This window comes from Aplidium turbinatum, chromosome 18 (genome assembly GCF_918807975.1).
Source record: "Aplidium turbinatum chromosome 18, kaAplTurb1.1, whole genome shotgun sequence".
Taxonomy (NCBI): Eukaryota; Metazoa; Chordata; class Ascidiacea; order Aplousobranchia; family Polyclinidae; genus Aplidium; species Aplidium turbinatum.
The window spans coordinates 15,176,516-15,192,211 of NC_137489.1; the positions used below are offsets into that span (position 1 = coordinate 15,176,516).

General features: G+C 38.9%; 1 protein-coding gene across 1 annotated transcript; it reads right to left on the minus strand.

The window, feature by feature from the left end:
- Nucleotides 1–83: 83 nt before the first annotated feature.
- LOC145787600 (uncharacterized) lies at nt 84–4,446 on the minus strand. The gene is made up of 3 exons (XM_082599371.1): nt 4,226–4,446; nt 3,328–3,481; nt 84–1,757 (listed from the first exon to the last, which is right to left on the minus strand). Exons 1-3 carry the CDS (start codon nt 4,405–4,407, stop codon nt 1,506–1,508), a joined length of 588 nt encoding a protein of 195 aa, XP_082455497.1. The 5' UTR covers nt 4,408–4,446; the 3' UTR covers nt 84–1,505.
- Nucleotides 4,447–15,696: the final 11,250 nt, after the last annotated feature.

Here is a 15,696-nt window from a genome sequence, read left to right on the forward strand (position 1 = left end):
AAAAAAAACCGTTTTTTTACATCTCTAGTCGTGACCGAAGAGATGTCTTCAGAATAAATCTTCTGTAAATTGATGTATTGTCGTAGCTATGTTGAACATGAAACATGATTTGTAGGCTATGTGGCATTGTCAGTGATACTAGCCAATGCGCATGACACGAAATTTCTCAGGGTTCAAAAACGTTTGTCTACTTCAATAGCATGTAGCCTAAATGTTTTCAGTGGCGCACACGTACAAGCATTTTAACGCTTGGTCGAAACTTGTAGGGACAGTTTTTTTTTCCAACAGAGCTGTGCATAACTTGTTGATTGGACTAAAATGAAAAGTTACTGAACCAAATCCACTACGAAACTTTTGTGAAAAATAAAACTCCGAATCCACTCCATTTTCTGAAAATCGGGCAAACTCCACTCCATTATCAACTGTAATCCATTACTCACAAAACTGTTTCCACATAATTTTAGTGAACTAGGTGGAAACAATATATATATTTTAAGCACAACGTAACAGTTTATTTCTCGCTTTTTAAGCACAAAAATATAAGCATCATCATTATTTTGTGACTTGCATTTTTAAATCAAGCCCGAACACATCAGTCACAACAAAATTGCACTTGATGAAAAGAAAGTCAGTTTGACAAGAATTTGTCAATAGCCTACCAGATAGCAAAATCCGTCATTTTTACATTGATTCAACTGCAGACGTCTGGAATCCTGGTAAAAGTGACAGATTTTGTTGGCTTTTGCTGCTCTAAGCTAATTTTTAAAACTTCAATGGAACATTGTTTGTCAATCAAATGAGTTGTTTTTTCACTCGAAACGTAGACTACCGGTACTGTAAATGAGTTAGCCAACTGTACATGACATAATCAACAGCAATCTCACAATTTTCAAAGATACTGACTCGGGCAACACAAGAAGATAGCGTATTACGTTATAGGCCTACCAGTGGTTCTCAAATCTTTTTTAGTGCGACGCACGCAAATACCTTTGAAGGCCTTACCTGCAACGCACCCATACTGAATTCAAGATGGCGCGTAGTGTACTTGCAAAGTTCTAGTTGTGACTATTGATGCAAGTAGCCAACAGCAACAATAACCAAACGTACTGCATACCGGTACCGAATTTGTAGCCTACGTCACCAGTCTTGTGCATAGTGAAGAAGATTGAACAAAATCAAATTTGTTGAAGGGGAACATAAAGCAGGCAGGCTAATCTGATTTTCATTATCGGTCTTTGAGGCACGTAAAAAATTTTAAAGATCGCCTACAATATCAATTAGGCCTACATTGAAAAAAACTACGACAATTTTTAAATTAGACTATTACAAAATTTCTTTAAGAAATCAAATTATTATCTTTCAGCTTTTAGAAATTTTAAACTAGCGATGTTTACCACCTTAAAATTATTAAACCATGCACACGCAAGAGATCGTCGCGATAAACAGTTTGAGAACAACTGAGAAATTTATAAAACATGGGCAGCCCAATGTACATTGAAGTCTTTTCATGGTCCACCGCTTGTCGCAGTCTCACTTTCGCCGGAGGGGTTCTTTGTGTTTCGAACAGAATTCAGAATTATCACATGGGGCCAATCTCCTTTTGATCTTTGCACCAAAGCACACATATGAACAGTGAAACAAAATATAGCCAACCATCCAAATATCATCGCAACCAAGAAGATTGTATTGGAAAGGTGTATTGTTACTATGATCACAGCAGCCACAAGCAAAGGTGTTATCACAATGTAGACGATGTACTAAAAACAAAACAAACAGGTAAAGTTGTAACCAACGTCTACTGATGCTCTTTTCCGTGTTTAACATTAATTCCTAACATAACATATTGCAATAATTGAACGTAGGCTTGTAGCTTAGACGTAGGCTACCTATCGATAATCATCTTGCTCATCGCTATTGTCGTCAAACTCAACTCTGAGTCACATGGTGTCCACATCTCATATAGGTATGAGGATTGCTTATTAATTTTTGTTAGCTAAGGTAACATTTCTTGGTGTCGTCGATTCTTTTGAGGTAGCCTAAAACCTTTAGTTTTCTGATGGAAAAGCAAGTAGCCTGGCTCAGCCCTCAGAATTCACTCTAGAGACACCGATGTAAAGCCTACTCTCTATTTATCGGCACGGAGTGGATGAAATGGTTTAGGCCTACAGTACAAACAACATTTGAACAAGTGGAACAGCATTAGGCGACTAGTCCTTGACAAGTAGCAAAGCAAAGAAGAAGAGAAGTGGTTCAAAGCTTTCACAATTACGCAAAACTACCAGGATTAGCACACGCTTTCAAAGAAACTTTTTCAGTCCGAAAAATAAGATTCTCACAATTTATTAATTGGTGACTTTATTGGAGATAGAACTGCAAAAGGCGTGGAAAAACTTCTAGGAATACCTTTGTCATGGAGGTGCTATTAGGTCGAGGTGCTATTAGTCTTAGGTGCTATTAGGTCGAGGTGTAAATAGGCTATTCGTAGCCTACATGCAATAATGTTAAACTCATGTCTCGCAGCAAAACAGGTCTACCAATGTTAGGCTATGCAACTTTGTGAAGATACATGCTTTGAGGCTATTGTTAATATACTGTAGGCAATCTGTCTATATATGCAAAGCTAAAATAAGGTCTACGTGCAATGAATGCTAAGCCTACGTAACACATAGCCTTGGTATTTTACAGATACTTTTAAAAAGTGTCGTTACAGAAAAAGGTGAATTGACAATATACCGAAAGCGCATTTTATTGCTCACCATTTATTTCTGTGTCCAGAGCTATTGAGAATACATGGCTGGCCGGAAACCTTAGGCTTATGTTTTGTTAGAAAGGGCCCAGATATTCACTAAAAGTAGCCTATTTGTTTGCCCTATAGCTCTGTGGTTACACGATCGATTTAAGATTTAGCGGCACTGGTTTGGCTCTCGGGGTGAGCGCTTGAGCAACGCATGTCAGGACTGCTCTCCATTTAGCGTCACTTAGTGGATGGAATAGCTCACAACAACACTTTAACAATTATGGAAACTTTATTCAGCCGATCTCGGTAACCGGCCCTGGGTCTGTGCTTCAAAACCTCTACAACAATGCAAAACAGCCAGGAATAATCTATCCATCAAAGGATATAGATTCTAAACCAAACCATTTGGAGCAGTTCTGTGTGTCTCACTTGGTCAAGAAAACACACTTCAGCTGCAATAAAGCATCAATAATGGTGCGTTTTATTACATCCCCACCTCTCAAACGTCCCCCCCCCCTAAAGCATTCCTGCTAACTTTAGTGGTACAATGTTAAGTTACTTGTAGGCTTACATCTCTTTTATTTCCGTACCTCAATTTCTGTCCAATAACTTCCATACCTCATAGGCGTTTCTTTCAAAAGTCCTGTGGATTCGGCAGATGATTCCGGCCGACTTTGTGAGTTCTCAACGTCGTTAGTTGAAGTCTCGCAGCATGATCCCGTGATGTAGCAGGTAAAGTACAATCTAAAATTTGTGTAGTTTGGCTTTAATTAATACCCGGCGGTATTATGAAAGTGATATCAGTAGCCTACTTTGCGTGTTGCATGCAATATCACTTCTGGAATATTATTATTTAACAGCGAAACCGTCCCTATGAATAAGTGGATATTTAGTGCCTATGGATAAGCGGTTAGACTAGGCTGCTTTTCCTTATTCAAGGTTGTGCTACACGCTATCACATATTGCTTGACTGGAGTGTCAACTATATTAAGCTACAAACGTGTCTTCTCAATTCCGCAAACGGGATACGTGATTTGCATGCTCTTGTCGACGGCAAGAAAGGGATTTGTGTGCAAGAAAATACACTCGCTGTTCTTGTAAACATTCATCATATATGATTCAACAACGATAGGTCAAAAACAGAGCATTCATAACAAGAAGAATCCATGCCACCAACTCTTCTGTACTTCATTCAACAACACATAACTTACTCCATAAATAAAACAATAGATAAGTTATTCAATGGGTTATCAGAGAAAATCAACAGCCTTGATGCTAGCATGAGCATTCAATGCTAAACTGAATCAAGGCCAACCGTATCGTAAATGTAGCCTAAAGTGTAGGCTACTAAAGTGTTAGTGGTCCCAATTAAAGTCTGCATTTTATAGTCTTGAATAATAAGCTAAATAAACAAATAGCCTACCAGCATCATTTTTTTAAATTTATTGTTAGTTTCTTGTTTGTTATTTAATGCAATAGGTTACTTACATTGTTACGAGCCAAATCATAACAAAAACAACAACCGCAAAAATCATGGCTGGAAACAGGAAGAGGGGTTGGCTAAATATTAATGTGAAGATAAGGAGCAGAAGCACCAACTCGATTATTTGAAATGAGGCCTGGTAAGTCTTAAAATAACCGATCCTCGTTGGGTAGCTTTCGGTTGACATTTTTCTGCAGTCAAATCGTTTTTATTTCAATATAAATTATAGCCTGCAATAAAGTAATAAAAGTGTCATAAAATTTTTTTAACCATACCGGTGAAGAAAATATTATTTCCACCTACACATTTTTAACTACTTTATTTTAAGCGTTTTTAGACTTACACAGTCTAAATTTGTTTGATATAGGCTACCGTATGCTTTAGGCTATAGGCTACAATTCTCTTTTGCAGTGACACAACAAAACTTCAGTAAACTTACTTTATTAAAAACTAGTTAATATGTTTTTCTCAAGAGCTTAACACTTCACTTGTGGACCTTTTTTGTCTGATACAGCTCACTAAGCTAATTTCCTCAAAAATCTAAAGCAAACACCCAGATTCTGAAAACTTATTATCCGGTTTGTTAAGTCCAAAGTTGGTTTTAGAAAATAAACAAAAAAGGAGCTGCAACACTTGAATAGGCTGTTGCAAAACACCGCAATCATATTTCATAAATTTTCAACCTCAATTATGTTTCACTGAAGATAAAAACAGTAGATCTGTAGTTATCAAGTTTTCTGTGAGTAGGTAGCCTACTAGGTAGTTGGTAGGTATCGTAGCCTACCCTACATCAACTTAGTTCATGAACTTTAAGGATCCATATTCGGTTTAGCGACAAAATATTCCAAGCATCTTGCTTTTCACAATTGCGATAATTAACTCCGACGTTTAAGCAAATCGTTGAGGGGGACTGAGCATTTCAAACAAGATTTGCCAAAATAGCACAAACCTTTTGAACTGATAACACTGGGCCTACACGGAATTTAGATTCACTCAAAATGCCCGAAGGAGTTATTTGAATCCAAAGATATTTTGTGCCTAATTGATACTGCGAGTTATCTCAAGATAAAAGCTTGTAAGTTAGCTAAATTTTTCTGACAATGCATTTTTAAATGGCCATCAGACAACAAGCTTGTTCATGTCGACAATGATTCAACGTCTGCCGAAGTTGAATCATTGTGAAAATGACGAGTTTTCTGCCTGAGTAGGCCTATTGCATCTAAAGCAGGCCTGCACAACTCAAAAATGGCTCAGTCAAGATCACAGTCAGGGCCGTGTGAGCACCATCTTGCCCCCCCCCTCCGAAATTGCCCCCCCCCCCCCGAAGTCCACCAGTTGGCCTCTATGTTCAGTGATGGCTCTTAAAAATAAGACGAGTGTTAGGTTGTGACCACAAATTCTTTCAATGTTGGAGAAAATTCACATTCATCATTTCAGCAAAGAGTAAACAACTCTAAGATTTTGTAGAAAAAAAATCAATAAATTTGCCGACAACGCAGCAGTTCTGGAAAAAAGTTAGAAAAGGACCATAGTTTAACAAAGCAAAATTTTAAGATAAATGAACAATGCAAAATCAATGTTCTAAAACAGGGGTGTGCAACCTTTATTACAGGAGGGCCAGATATAAATAACTGAGTGAAACCGCGGGGCGCACGTTTATTTAACATAGCCTATGATTTCTAGTAGTTGCTGGTACGAAAAAGTATTTTGGTTTATTCATGTTATTCAAGTTTGCAGCTATAGCTTCTTTTCCTAACGGCTTTGTCCAAACTTACTTTACCGTAATGGAAGTTCTCGCAATTCGAAGTCCATTTTCCAAGTGTTCGTCTGTCAGAATCGATCGATAGGGAGATTTCATGACACCCATTTAAGAAAAAATAATGTTCGAACAAATACGTTGAGCCAAAAAGAGCCATTTTTGAGCAATGGATTTTTTCAAATGTGGAAAGTCATCATTGTTTTCGATAAAAATCGCCGAGATTCATTTCTAAATACTTTGCTTTCAAATCCGTTATCTCTTGAAGATCAATCAGTTCAAGTTGGATATCAGCTGGTGCTTTGGTAATGTCTGTGTCGAATGGCGAAAAGAATATACCAAACAAATATTCATGAGATTTGAAGTCCTTGAAACAAGCCAAAAATTCATACAACAATTTTTCAAATTTAGTTTTCTTCTCTGGATGCATTCCACAGTCTCTCAAAGTTGGAAAGTGGAAAAGATTTCCTATCTGTAGCCTATGTGGGTGTAGCGCCAGAGAGCTCTGTCGTCTCTGACGTCACACGTACACGTCACTAGAATCTTCCAGAAGACTCCGCCTTGAGCGCATAACTGCACGTCTCGGGAATTCAATTCAGCAATCGGGAATTCAACTTCTGTAATCAACGTCACTATGCCGAATTCCTACCTTGGTTCATGGTTATGTAGAATTGCAGTCGTGTTGCGTTGTGTGATCATATGTAAAACTCGCAATCTCACACTAGTACCTTCTTAAAGAAGTTAAGCTCATGATTTTAAATCAATCAATCAGTTTTTGTTAAGTTCTTGCAATATGTAAAATCAGTTCTTGCTATAAAATCAGTCAGTCGTTTGCTACGTGAAATTTAGTCTTTTGTAGAGTTCTGCAACATGTAAAATTCAGAGTGTGTTAAGTTTTTACTATGTGAAAATCAATAGTTTGTTGAGTTTTTGTTCAATATGAAAAGTCGGTTCTTTCAATATGGAAATCAGTTGAATGCAATATCAAAAGTCAGAACTTAAAACCAGTATCAAGAAATCAGTCTTGGTAATTCTAAGGCAATATATCAGTTTCGTTGTTGCTACCGTTTTCTATTTTTGGCACTGCCAGGATGACGTTTGGATCAGTTTATTGTTAATGTAGCAGCGACGATATTTCGTATCCAGTTGTTGAGTTAGTAAACAATACAGCAGCGTAATCGACCTCGTGTCCTATCATTCCTTGCCGACTTTGCCCAGGAATTCCAAAGTCGTAATTTGTTCATAAAGCCATTTATGTGACCATACATTTTTACGTTCCAAATAATTAAACACAATGTATAATTAGCGGTAGCCGGTGGGAGATTTCTAAAATGGTTAACAAAAGGTGCGAAATCTATAATAATCCACTCCACAATGAATTTTTTACAAATACCGGACTAAACTAAATTATAAACATGTTTCGCGGGCCGCACAAAATTCAAAATTAGCACATCTTTGCGGGCCGCACAATTTTTCTTCGCGGGCCGCATTTGGCCCACGGGCCGCACGTTGCACATCCCTGTTCTAAAAAGTACAGTTGGCTAGGGGTGTGGGGGCTCGCCCGCCGGAATTCTTTTACAAATAGCCAAAGTTATAAACTTGTTTTGCTCACTTTTTAGCCATTTTTGGCGCAATACTGTTTTTTTTTTCATCCAAGATGCACACTTTGTGTGGAACCATAGCTGTAGGCTAACAAAAGGTCGCTTTGTATGTAACAAAATTTATAAAACTAACATTGGATTTGGGTAGAAGATTTGGTTTAAAATTTAATTTAGCCTACTATTTCAAAAACATTTATTCACGACCGCAGAAGACTTTCAATAATATATTTCTTGAAAAGTGTTATAGCCTAGTAGCCTATGGTGTAGCCTTTCAGTAGGACAGAACTTCAAGAATGTATCTGAGGTGTCCTCCCTTCGCTTCTCTAACAGTGTATAGTATAGTATTTTTTTATTTCAGTTTATAGTCTATCACCTTTAATACTGAAATTTAATACTGACAATAAATTTAATACTTAATACTGATAGAAAAAAACTTTTTACTCCCGTAATAACCATCTGAATCTATGCATGCCCAATGTCACCAGTTGGGTAGGCGAAATAAAATGTGGTTGAGCGAGCAAAGCAAGCGACAAAATTTTGCAAAATTGAAGAAAAGTTGCATATTAAATGTTTTCGGTAAAATTACAAGCTGAAAAACGCTGCACGAACTAAATATGCGTGGGCCCCCAGCCGGAGGTTTGAGAAACAGTAAACACTGCCTTGCGTGATTTAAGCTATTAATTATCGAGCTTCTGCAGCATCTTTCTATTTTTATAAACAGTCAAAAAGCATTAAACAAATTAAAGTAAGTGCTGGACCCTTAAACAGCCGCGGCCCTCCAGACCGGGGTACGAGAGGCGGTTGACACGGCCCTGATGGTCACAGTGGCAGTAAAAAAGTTGTCAAGGTCTGCATAAGCATTATTTTTGCGTTAAATCGCTGGATGGTGGCGTACGGTAGGTAGCCTATATCGTGTTATTACCAGGGCTATGGAGTCGAGCAAAAAATACGATTTTGATTCCTCGGTTCATAACTGGCCGATTCCGACCTTGGACGCGCCTAAATCCCTCCGACTACACGACTCCGACTCTGCAGCTCTCGTTATTACTGCGTTGTAATAACAACTTAATACTCAGCAGAAACTGAGGCACCAATTAATTACAAATAGGCTACTGCGTAGCCGAATGGTGAGAGCCGTGGTACGACACTCCAAAGAACGCCGGTTTGATACAGCTCAAGAACATGCGGCTGTGTCTTTGGTAGGACACTAAAATTCTTGTTTGAAGGTGGATAGGAAGATTGGCTTTCTTGCCTTCAAACCCACTTAATCATAATCTTCAACCACCAAATGCAAGCTTGAATAGCCTACGACAAAAGAAATCACATATTACACTAATGTGAAACATTTCATCGCTTTCTGCCAGTAACACTCAGCGTTTTATTTGCAAGTCCTTGCAACCAATTTGGACATGGTTTTGCACGCTGCTTTCTCTGTGTTTAGTCTGGTGCACAAACGCGTCTTGTATTTCGATAACCTCCTACTGAAATTGAATGGGAACTTCTCTTAGATCCACACAAAATATTTTTTAATTTTTTAAACTTGCTTGAACTTAAAAATCTCTTCTTGAAACAAAGTAAGCTAAGTTGTCGATCAAACTCTTGCATCAGGTTCTCAATTTGCTGTGCATATGCTTCTCCTAGCTTAACATATTGGCGTTGAGAAATATGTTGTGTACAGGCAGAAAAGTGAGCTATTCAACTTTTTAATAACTGGCTTCTGAAACGTTGTAGCTTCTAAAGTCTCCTTCTGTAAAATATTTTGTAGAAGCAGCAATTTCGTTTGAAATTTGGATGCTCCAAATTGTAGTTCTTGCACTATCATTGCTAAATACTTGGAAGAGTTGCTACTCCTGGCCAATGCTTTTCGTTTGGCAAGCTGCTTAAGTTCGTTTCATGTCGATCTAATTTAGCGGTAGGAAGATGCTGAGTTTCGAATTGGGAACGGCTACCATTCCTTGACACACTGAAATGAAATTATTCTGTACATTGTATTTGCTTTATTAAAAGCTTAAACTAACTTATAAGGAAAGCTAAGCCAATTGGTTTGTCCTTGTAATTTAAATTACCACAAATAGACTACGGTACTTGTTCTTTCACTCAGAGACGCTCTGTACTCCGCGGTCTCTTGTCCTTCTCAATTTAGACTTGGTTAACCAGTATAGCCTACAAAACACAGTTCAACTACAGGCTAGAACCCAAAGCATTATATTGATAGACTACTATAACAATAACTATTAACTAATGATACTAACAATTGAGAAATTATTGGCAACATTTAGTCATGATGCCTTATTGCCTTCTATCACATAAACTCTGCACGTGAAATAGATTATGCAGAAGATAGACAGACGTCAGCTGTTGGAGGATTTTAAAATGCTTTCCCCGACGCGCAAAATATCCTTTTCGGGCCGCGGCCGTATGTTGCACGGCCTGTTCTAAAAACATAAGCCTCTCAATAAAACCTAATGCAAGCGACAAAGACAATATGGTGAAGAACGAAAAACACCCGAATACATATTTCCACAATTTGTGTTGTAAACTATGCTACTAGGCTACATTTCAAGCTAACCGGATGTATTCAGCAGCACATTTTTGCACTGTGATTTCTATCATCCTGCGATTCGTCTGGTATACTACTGTATCTTATCACTTTATCACATTTTATCATTTTTTTATGTCTCCGATCTAAAATTATTTTTTGCCACTGTCTTTTATTGTTTTTTGCTTCTGCGCAAGGATCCAGCAGCTTTTATATTTCAACAAACTTCTAAAAAACGGTTTTTATCGGAATGGCATCGTTATTTCTTAACCAATCCATTTTTAAGCACATTAAATGGAGCTTTAACCACCTGTTGTTATTTGATTAACAATATCAACATCACACTTAGTGTTATTGCAAGCCCTGACACTTTTTGGTGTATTTTTTACATTATTCATTTATTTACACAAGACCAGTAGGTCCATCGGCAATGACAAGCTAATACCCTACTTGACTAAATAAAGGTACATAAGAATATCACACTTCTCTTCCTTTTAGTATTGATTGATTCTTCTTCTTCGTTTGAACCTTCTTCGCCACTCCAAGGGTCGAGGGGCTCTGCCTTTTACCACCCCTGGGCAGTGGCGGCGACGCGGTCTAGATGTTTGGGCAGGTGTCGAGCAGCCATTCAATTGATTTGTCATCCAGTTCACGCAGACCACTCACACCATTTGGTGCATGGTAGATGGTGCAATTACATATGATGTGGTCTACGGTTTGTTCCTCCTTGCCACACTCACAAATTGCGGATGGAGCCATCCCCCATTTGTGCATGTTGGAGCGGAATAGTCCGACGCCAGTACGCAGGCGGTTGAGCCGCACCCAGGCCTTCCTTGGCAAATGCATTCCGGTTGGGTGGTTGCTGGTGTTGGAGATGAAACTTTGGAGTCTTGAGGAGTTCTTCTTCCACTCCGAGCTCCATTGGTGGTCCGCCCAGGTAGCCGCACTGATAGATTGGACTTCAGCGATTTTATTGATTGATTGATTGATTGAATCTTTATCCTCGGACTGGGAAAGCTTCTTGCAGAGCTTAATCCTGGCAGTTTCGCATACTTGTAGAGGCTTTGAATCACTGACGCAGGCCCGGTCACCGAGATTGACAAAGTGAAGTTTCCGATGGTGGAAGTCTTGTTGCCGGGGAACTCTTCCATCCATTGGATGCCACTGAATGGAGAGCAATCCTTAACGTGCGTTGCTCAAGCACACACCCCGACAGTCGAACCAGCGCCGCTTGATCTTGAAGCTTCTTCTTTCCAGAAGTGACGCAAGACTTTTTCACATGCTTCACTTCTGAAGGGACGTTTTTGAATTTTATGCTCAGTTTTCAGTAAGCTTGTTTCATTTAGGCTATCTTATTTAAATGTCTCATCGTTCAATAGTTTCATCTTCATCAAGATGAGAAAGGTCATTAATGATGTAGCCCACTTACATTTTTGTTTAGCCTACTGCTTATCAATATTTTGAACCATTATACTTGGCAAGCTTTTATGCCATGAGCTGTGTAAATGGGTAGGCTATAGGCTATCTACATTTCCTGGCAAAAAGTTGTTCATCTAGATTAGAATAATAAAAATCATGGGTAGGCTGTATAGTGTCTATGTTAAACTGTAACTCTATAAATCTATTTCAAAACACAATAAGAGAAACTTTGTCTGTTTGCGCTATTTGCGGTGAGTTGGCTTTTTGTCGAATTTGGGAAAAGTTAGTACGGTAGCCTATCTCGTCATAACAATTTCTTGATATAGCTAGCTTGCACAATAACAAGCTCCAATTCCTTGTCTAACACAGTGATAGGCTATGGCATTTTATGATTTTACGCTAATTACTCCTGCTGCCACCCTCGCGCACAGGCCTACACCACTGCAATAACGGCAAGTAGGCTATAGCTCATCTTTTTAAGAGAAAACAACTCATTTCCGGTTTGTCTGCGCTGCAACGATGCTGCACTTCCTGCTGCGTTCAAGTATGAAGATATCAACAAACAATTGCTACATGCTGTTGCTACTCCAATCTGTGGGTGTCTATGTAGGCTACACACTACACAGTACACACCTTATTGTAAGGCCTGGGTGTTTCCTACGGGTATGGGTGTACAATTTGCGTCCCACAGGCCAGATGTGGCCTGCAAAGCGAAAATATATGGGCGAGACCGGATATAAGGTTTGGTTTGTGGCCCTCGCCACGAATACTCTAAAATTAAACATATTAATCTCATAAATTTGTTTAGCTTTATGATCGCATAACGTATTTCTATTTAGGATTTTTTCATGATCTTAACTGCGTAGATCTGTTGTAGGCGATTTTACTGAAGTGCCTTGGAAAAGCAAAGGTCGCATGTTCAGAGGATTTTTTGATCTGGTAGTACAAGTCAAATACTTTTTAAAAATTAAAAGACAACCACTTCATGAAATGAAAAACGGAAGTTGTTCGGGGGGGGGGGGTGTTTAGGTTTCTTGGTTAGTATGAAAAATGGCAAGTTGGCTATCACACATCTGTTTTGGCAGCTCGATTGACTTCTCTTGGATTTTTAATTGTGCTACCGTTGATTTTACGTTATTTCGCCTTTGATTTCAACGACGTGGCTTGTCTGCAGACGGCAGGCGTTTTTACTCTATCATCGCTTATGCAGCCAGCCAAAGGCCGTTATGTGGAGCCAAGTACCTTTTTGAGTATAACTGTATTGAAGTTCTTAAGTTCAAACAAAAAATCAGATTTTTATTCAACTGGTAGACTTAATTAAATTGTCGTCAAAAAATGAAGGATTCCAAAGTATGCATGTGGCAGTAGAGCGAGCGAGGCAAGGATAGCAGGAAGGCATCAAGCTTCTGCTCTTTACAACAACCAACACCTGAAAAATGGCCAGTGTGCAAATGACATGCATGGGCACATAAAAGTGTTTTAAAACAAGTTAACATTTCGGAAACCTCACATACGAAAAGAGAATTTATGCCACTTTCAAATTCTGAGAGACACTCCACTGCTTACTGAGAAGAAAATTCGCTGACCAATTTCAAAGTGTTTTGAATAATTTTTTGAGCCGCTGCAAAGACTTAAATCTTACGAACATTTCTTTGAAATATTGTACTAGCTATTTCACACGTTAGTTAGCCTACATTGACAAAGCATCAATTGATAGTCAAATGAAACTGACTGAACCAAGCGAGAACTGATCCAAAGGCTAAGTAGGCTAGATGAAATTGGTCAATCTGGATAGGATGGTTAGGATTTAGGAAGGCAAGACTTTTTGTTGTAAGTCAGATTTAAAGCTCAAATTCAAATCGGTTTTAAAAACTTTGATGTTGATTGAAAATTGACTTAATTGTTTTCTTTTTGTGAAATGGATAGTTGATGAGAAATGCAACTTCAACCTGGGTCTAACCTGGATACACATAATTGACCCAGCAGTATAAAAGTTGCACACCTCTGCCTCAGAGTATATATAGGGCGGCTATGAGTCATATGACCTGCGCTGCAAGTCTTTTTGTGGAATGTCCTCCGACTACTGTATTACCCTATACTTCATTCATTTTTACTGTCCACACTTCACAGTCATTCTAATTTGTTTCTGAATCATTTTTCTAACGACGTATAAAATTTATGTTAATTTTAATAACAAATTTATATAAGGAATGAAAAAAACACCTTCAGGCATTAGGCATAATTATGCTGCAATGTAAACATAGGGAAAATAATTATTCACACGTTGTGTACACGCTTGCTATTTTCTCCTTGTAGCAAGTCCTAAAAGTATAGGCTACTTTGAAACACCCAGAGAAGTTATTTTGATTCCTTCAGGCAGTTAGTGCTTACTGAGCGACTCGAAATAGTTTGAAATCAAGAATAAAACTTTACATACCACTGCTCCACCAAAAGTTCTAAAGCTTTACGATAAACTTTCAATCGCTAAATAATATTAATATGACTTTGGTGGCTATTATAGGTTTACTACATTCATCAATGTAGCATTGTACCAGGAAGCTATTCTATGCTTCCTTTTCAATTCGAACTCCATGTGAATAACGTAAAAAGATTGATTAATACGTCGACTATTATTTCACCAATGCAGTTGACCGAATAGGCTATGATAAATCTAACTGCAAACGCAGAAAAACATTTACAACCAACTATTTGTATTATTTCTCAAGTTTCAGTTATGTTTGTTAATTTTGTGTTTGAAACACTTAACAATCATTTTATATCTATATTGCTTTATTGTTTGGATCTGGCCTGTCTGTTTAAAACAAACTTTTTTCGATTGGAGATAAGCGTAGATGGCAGCCTGGGCTACTGTTTTTTCGTCAAAAATATTAATTCGAAACCAAACGTCATCGAAAATTGCGCTGTAAAAAAACAAAGTATAGGCTAAATTCTAATACTTTAATAAGGCAGCAACCCCAAGTTTCGTCACCTGCAGTAAGCCTAAATTCATATAACTTATAAAAGAATATGGCTAGTTAGCTCCCTGTTATTCTTGTTTGCCTCTTTCCATTAGCATAGGGCTGTCGTTGCACCTCTAACTACTGTAAACCTAGGCCATGTAGCTTCATCCATCCTATAATATATAGGATTCTACAGCACAAGATGTTCATTGATGAGGTTTTTACTTTTGAGTTTTAGTGTAGGCTTAATATATAGCTTAATTAAGGTTATAGCTTCACTACCTTTGTTTGATTGATTTATTGTAGGAATCTTTATCCTCGGACTGAGACAGCTTCTTTGAGAGCTTAATCTTGGCAGTTTTGCATAGGCTACTTACTGAAGTTTGCATTCGGTCACTCCACACAAGGTGTCCACCTACACACCCGCAGTGATGGAAAACTGTTCAACCTGGCCCGACTGCGAGCCAAGACAAAGGTTCGCACAGTGCTGATCAGAGAACTGCTGTTTGCCGACGACGCAGCACTGTCAGCAGTCAGCACACGCCGAGCACGACCTGCAGCAGTTGCTCAACCAGTTTGCACACGCCTGCAGGGAATTCGCACTGACCATCAGCATCAAGAAAACAGTAGTCATGGGCCAAGATGTCCCCAAGCCACCTGTCATCACCATAGGACCAGAAGTGCTCGAAGTGACAGACCACTTCACCTACCTTGGTTCAACGGTCACCAGCAACTTGTCCTTAGATAAGGAAATCGACAGACGGATAGCCAGGGCTGCAGGAGTGATGACTCAACTCGGGAGGAGAGTGTGGGACAATAATCTTTTGACACTTAACACAAAACTCAAAGTGTAGGCTACCGTGCGTGTGTTCTTAGTACTCTGCTGTACGGTAGTGAGTCCTGGACCACTTACGCCAGACAAGAAAACCGCCTTGAAAGCTTTCACCTTCGTTGCTTGAGGCGCATTCTTGGTATTTCCTGGAAGGACAGAATACCCAACACCACTGTTCTGGAACGTTCTTGCTCCCTGAGCATACACCTTCTCCTCTGCCAGCGACGTCTACGCTGGTTGGGGCATGTATCCAGAATGAAGGATGGGCGCATTCCAAAGGACATTCTGTACAGTGAACTTGCCACAGGGAAACGCCCAGTAGGACGACCCGCACTGCGTTACAGAGACGTTTGCAAACTGACATAGACC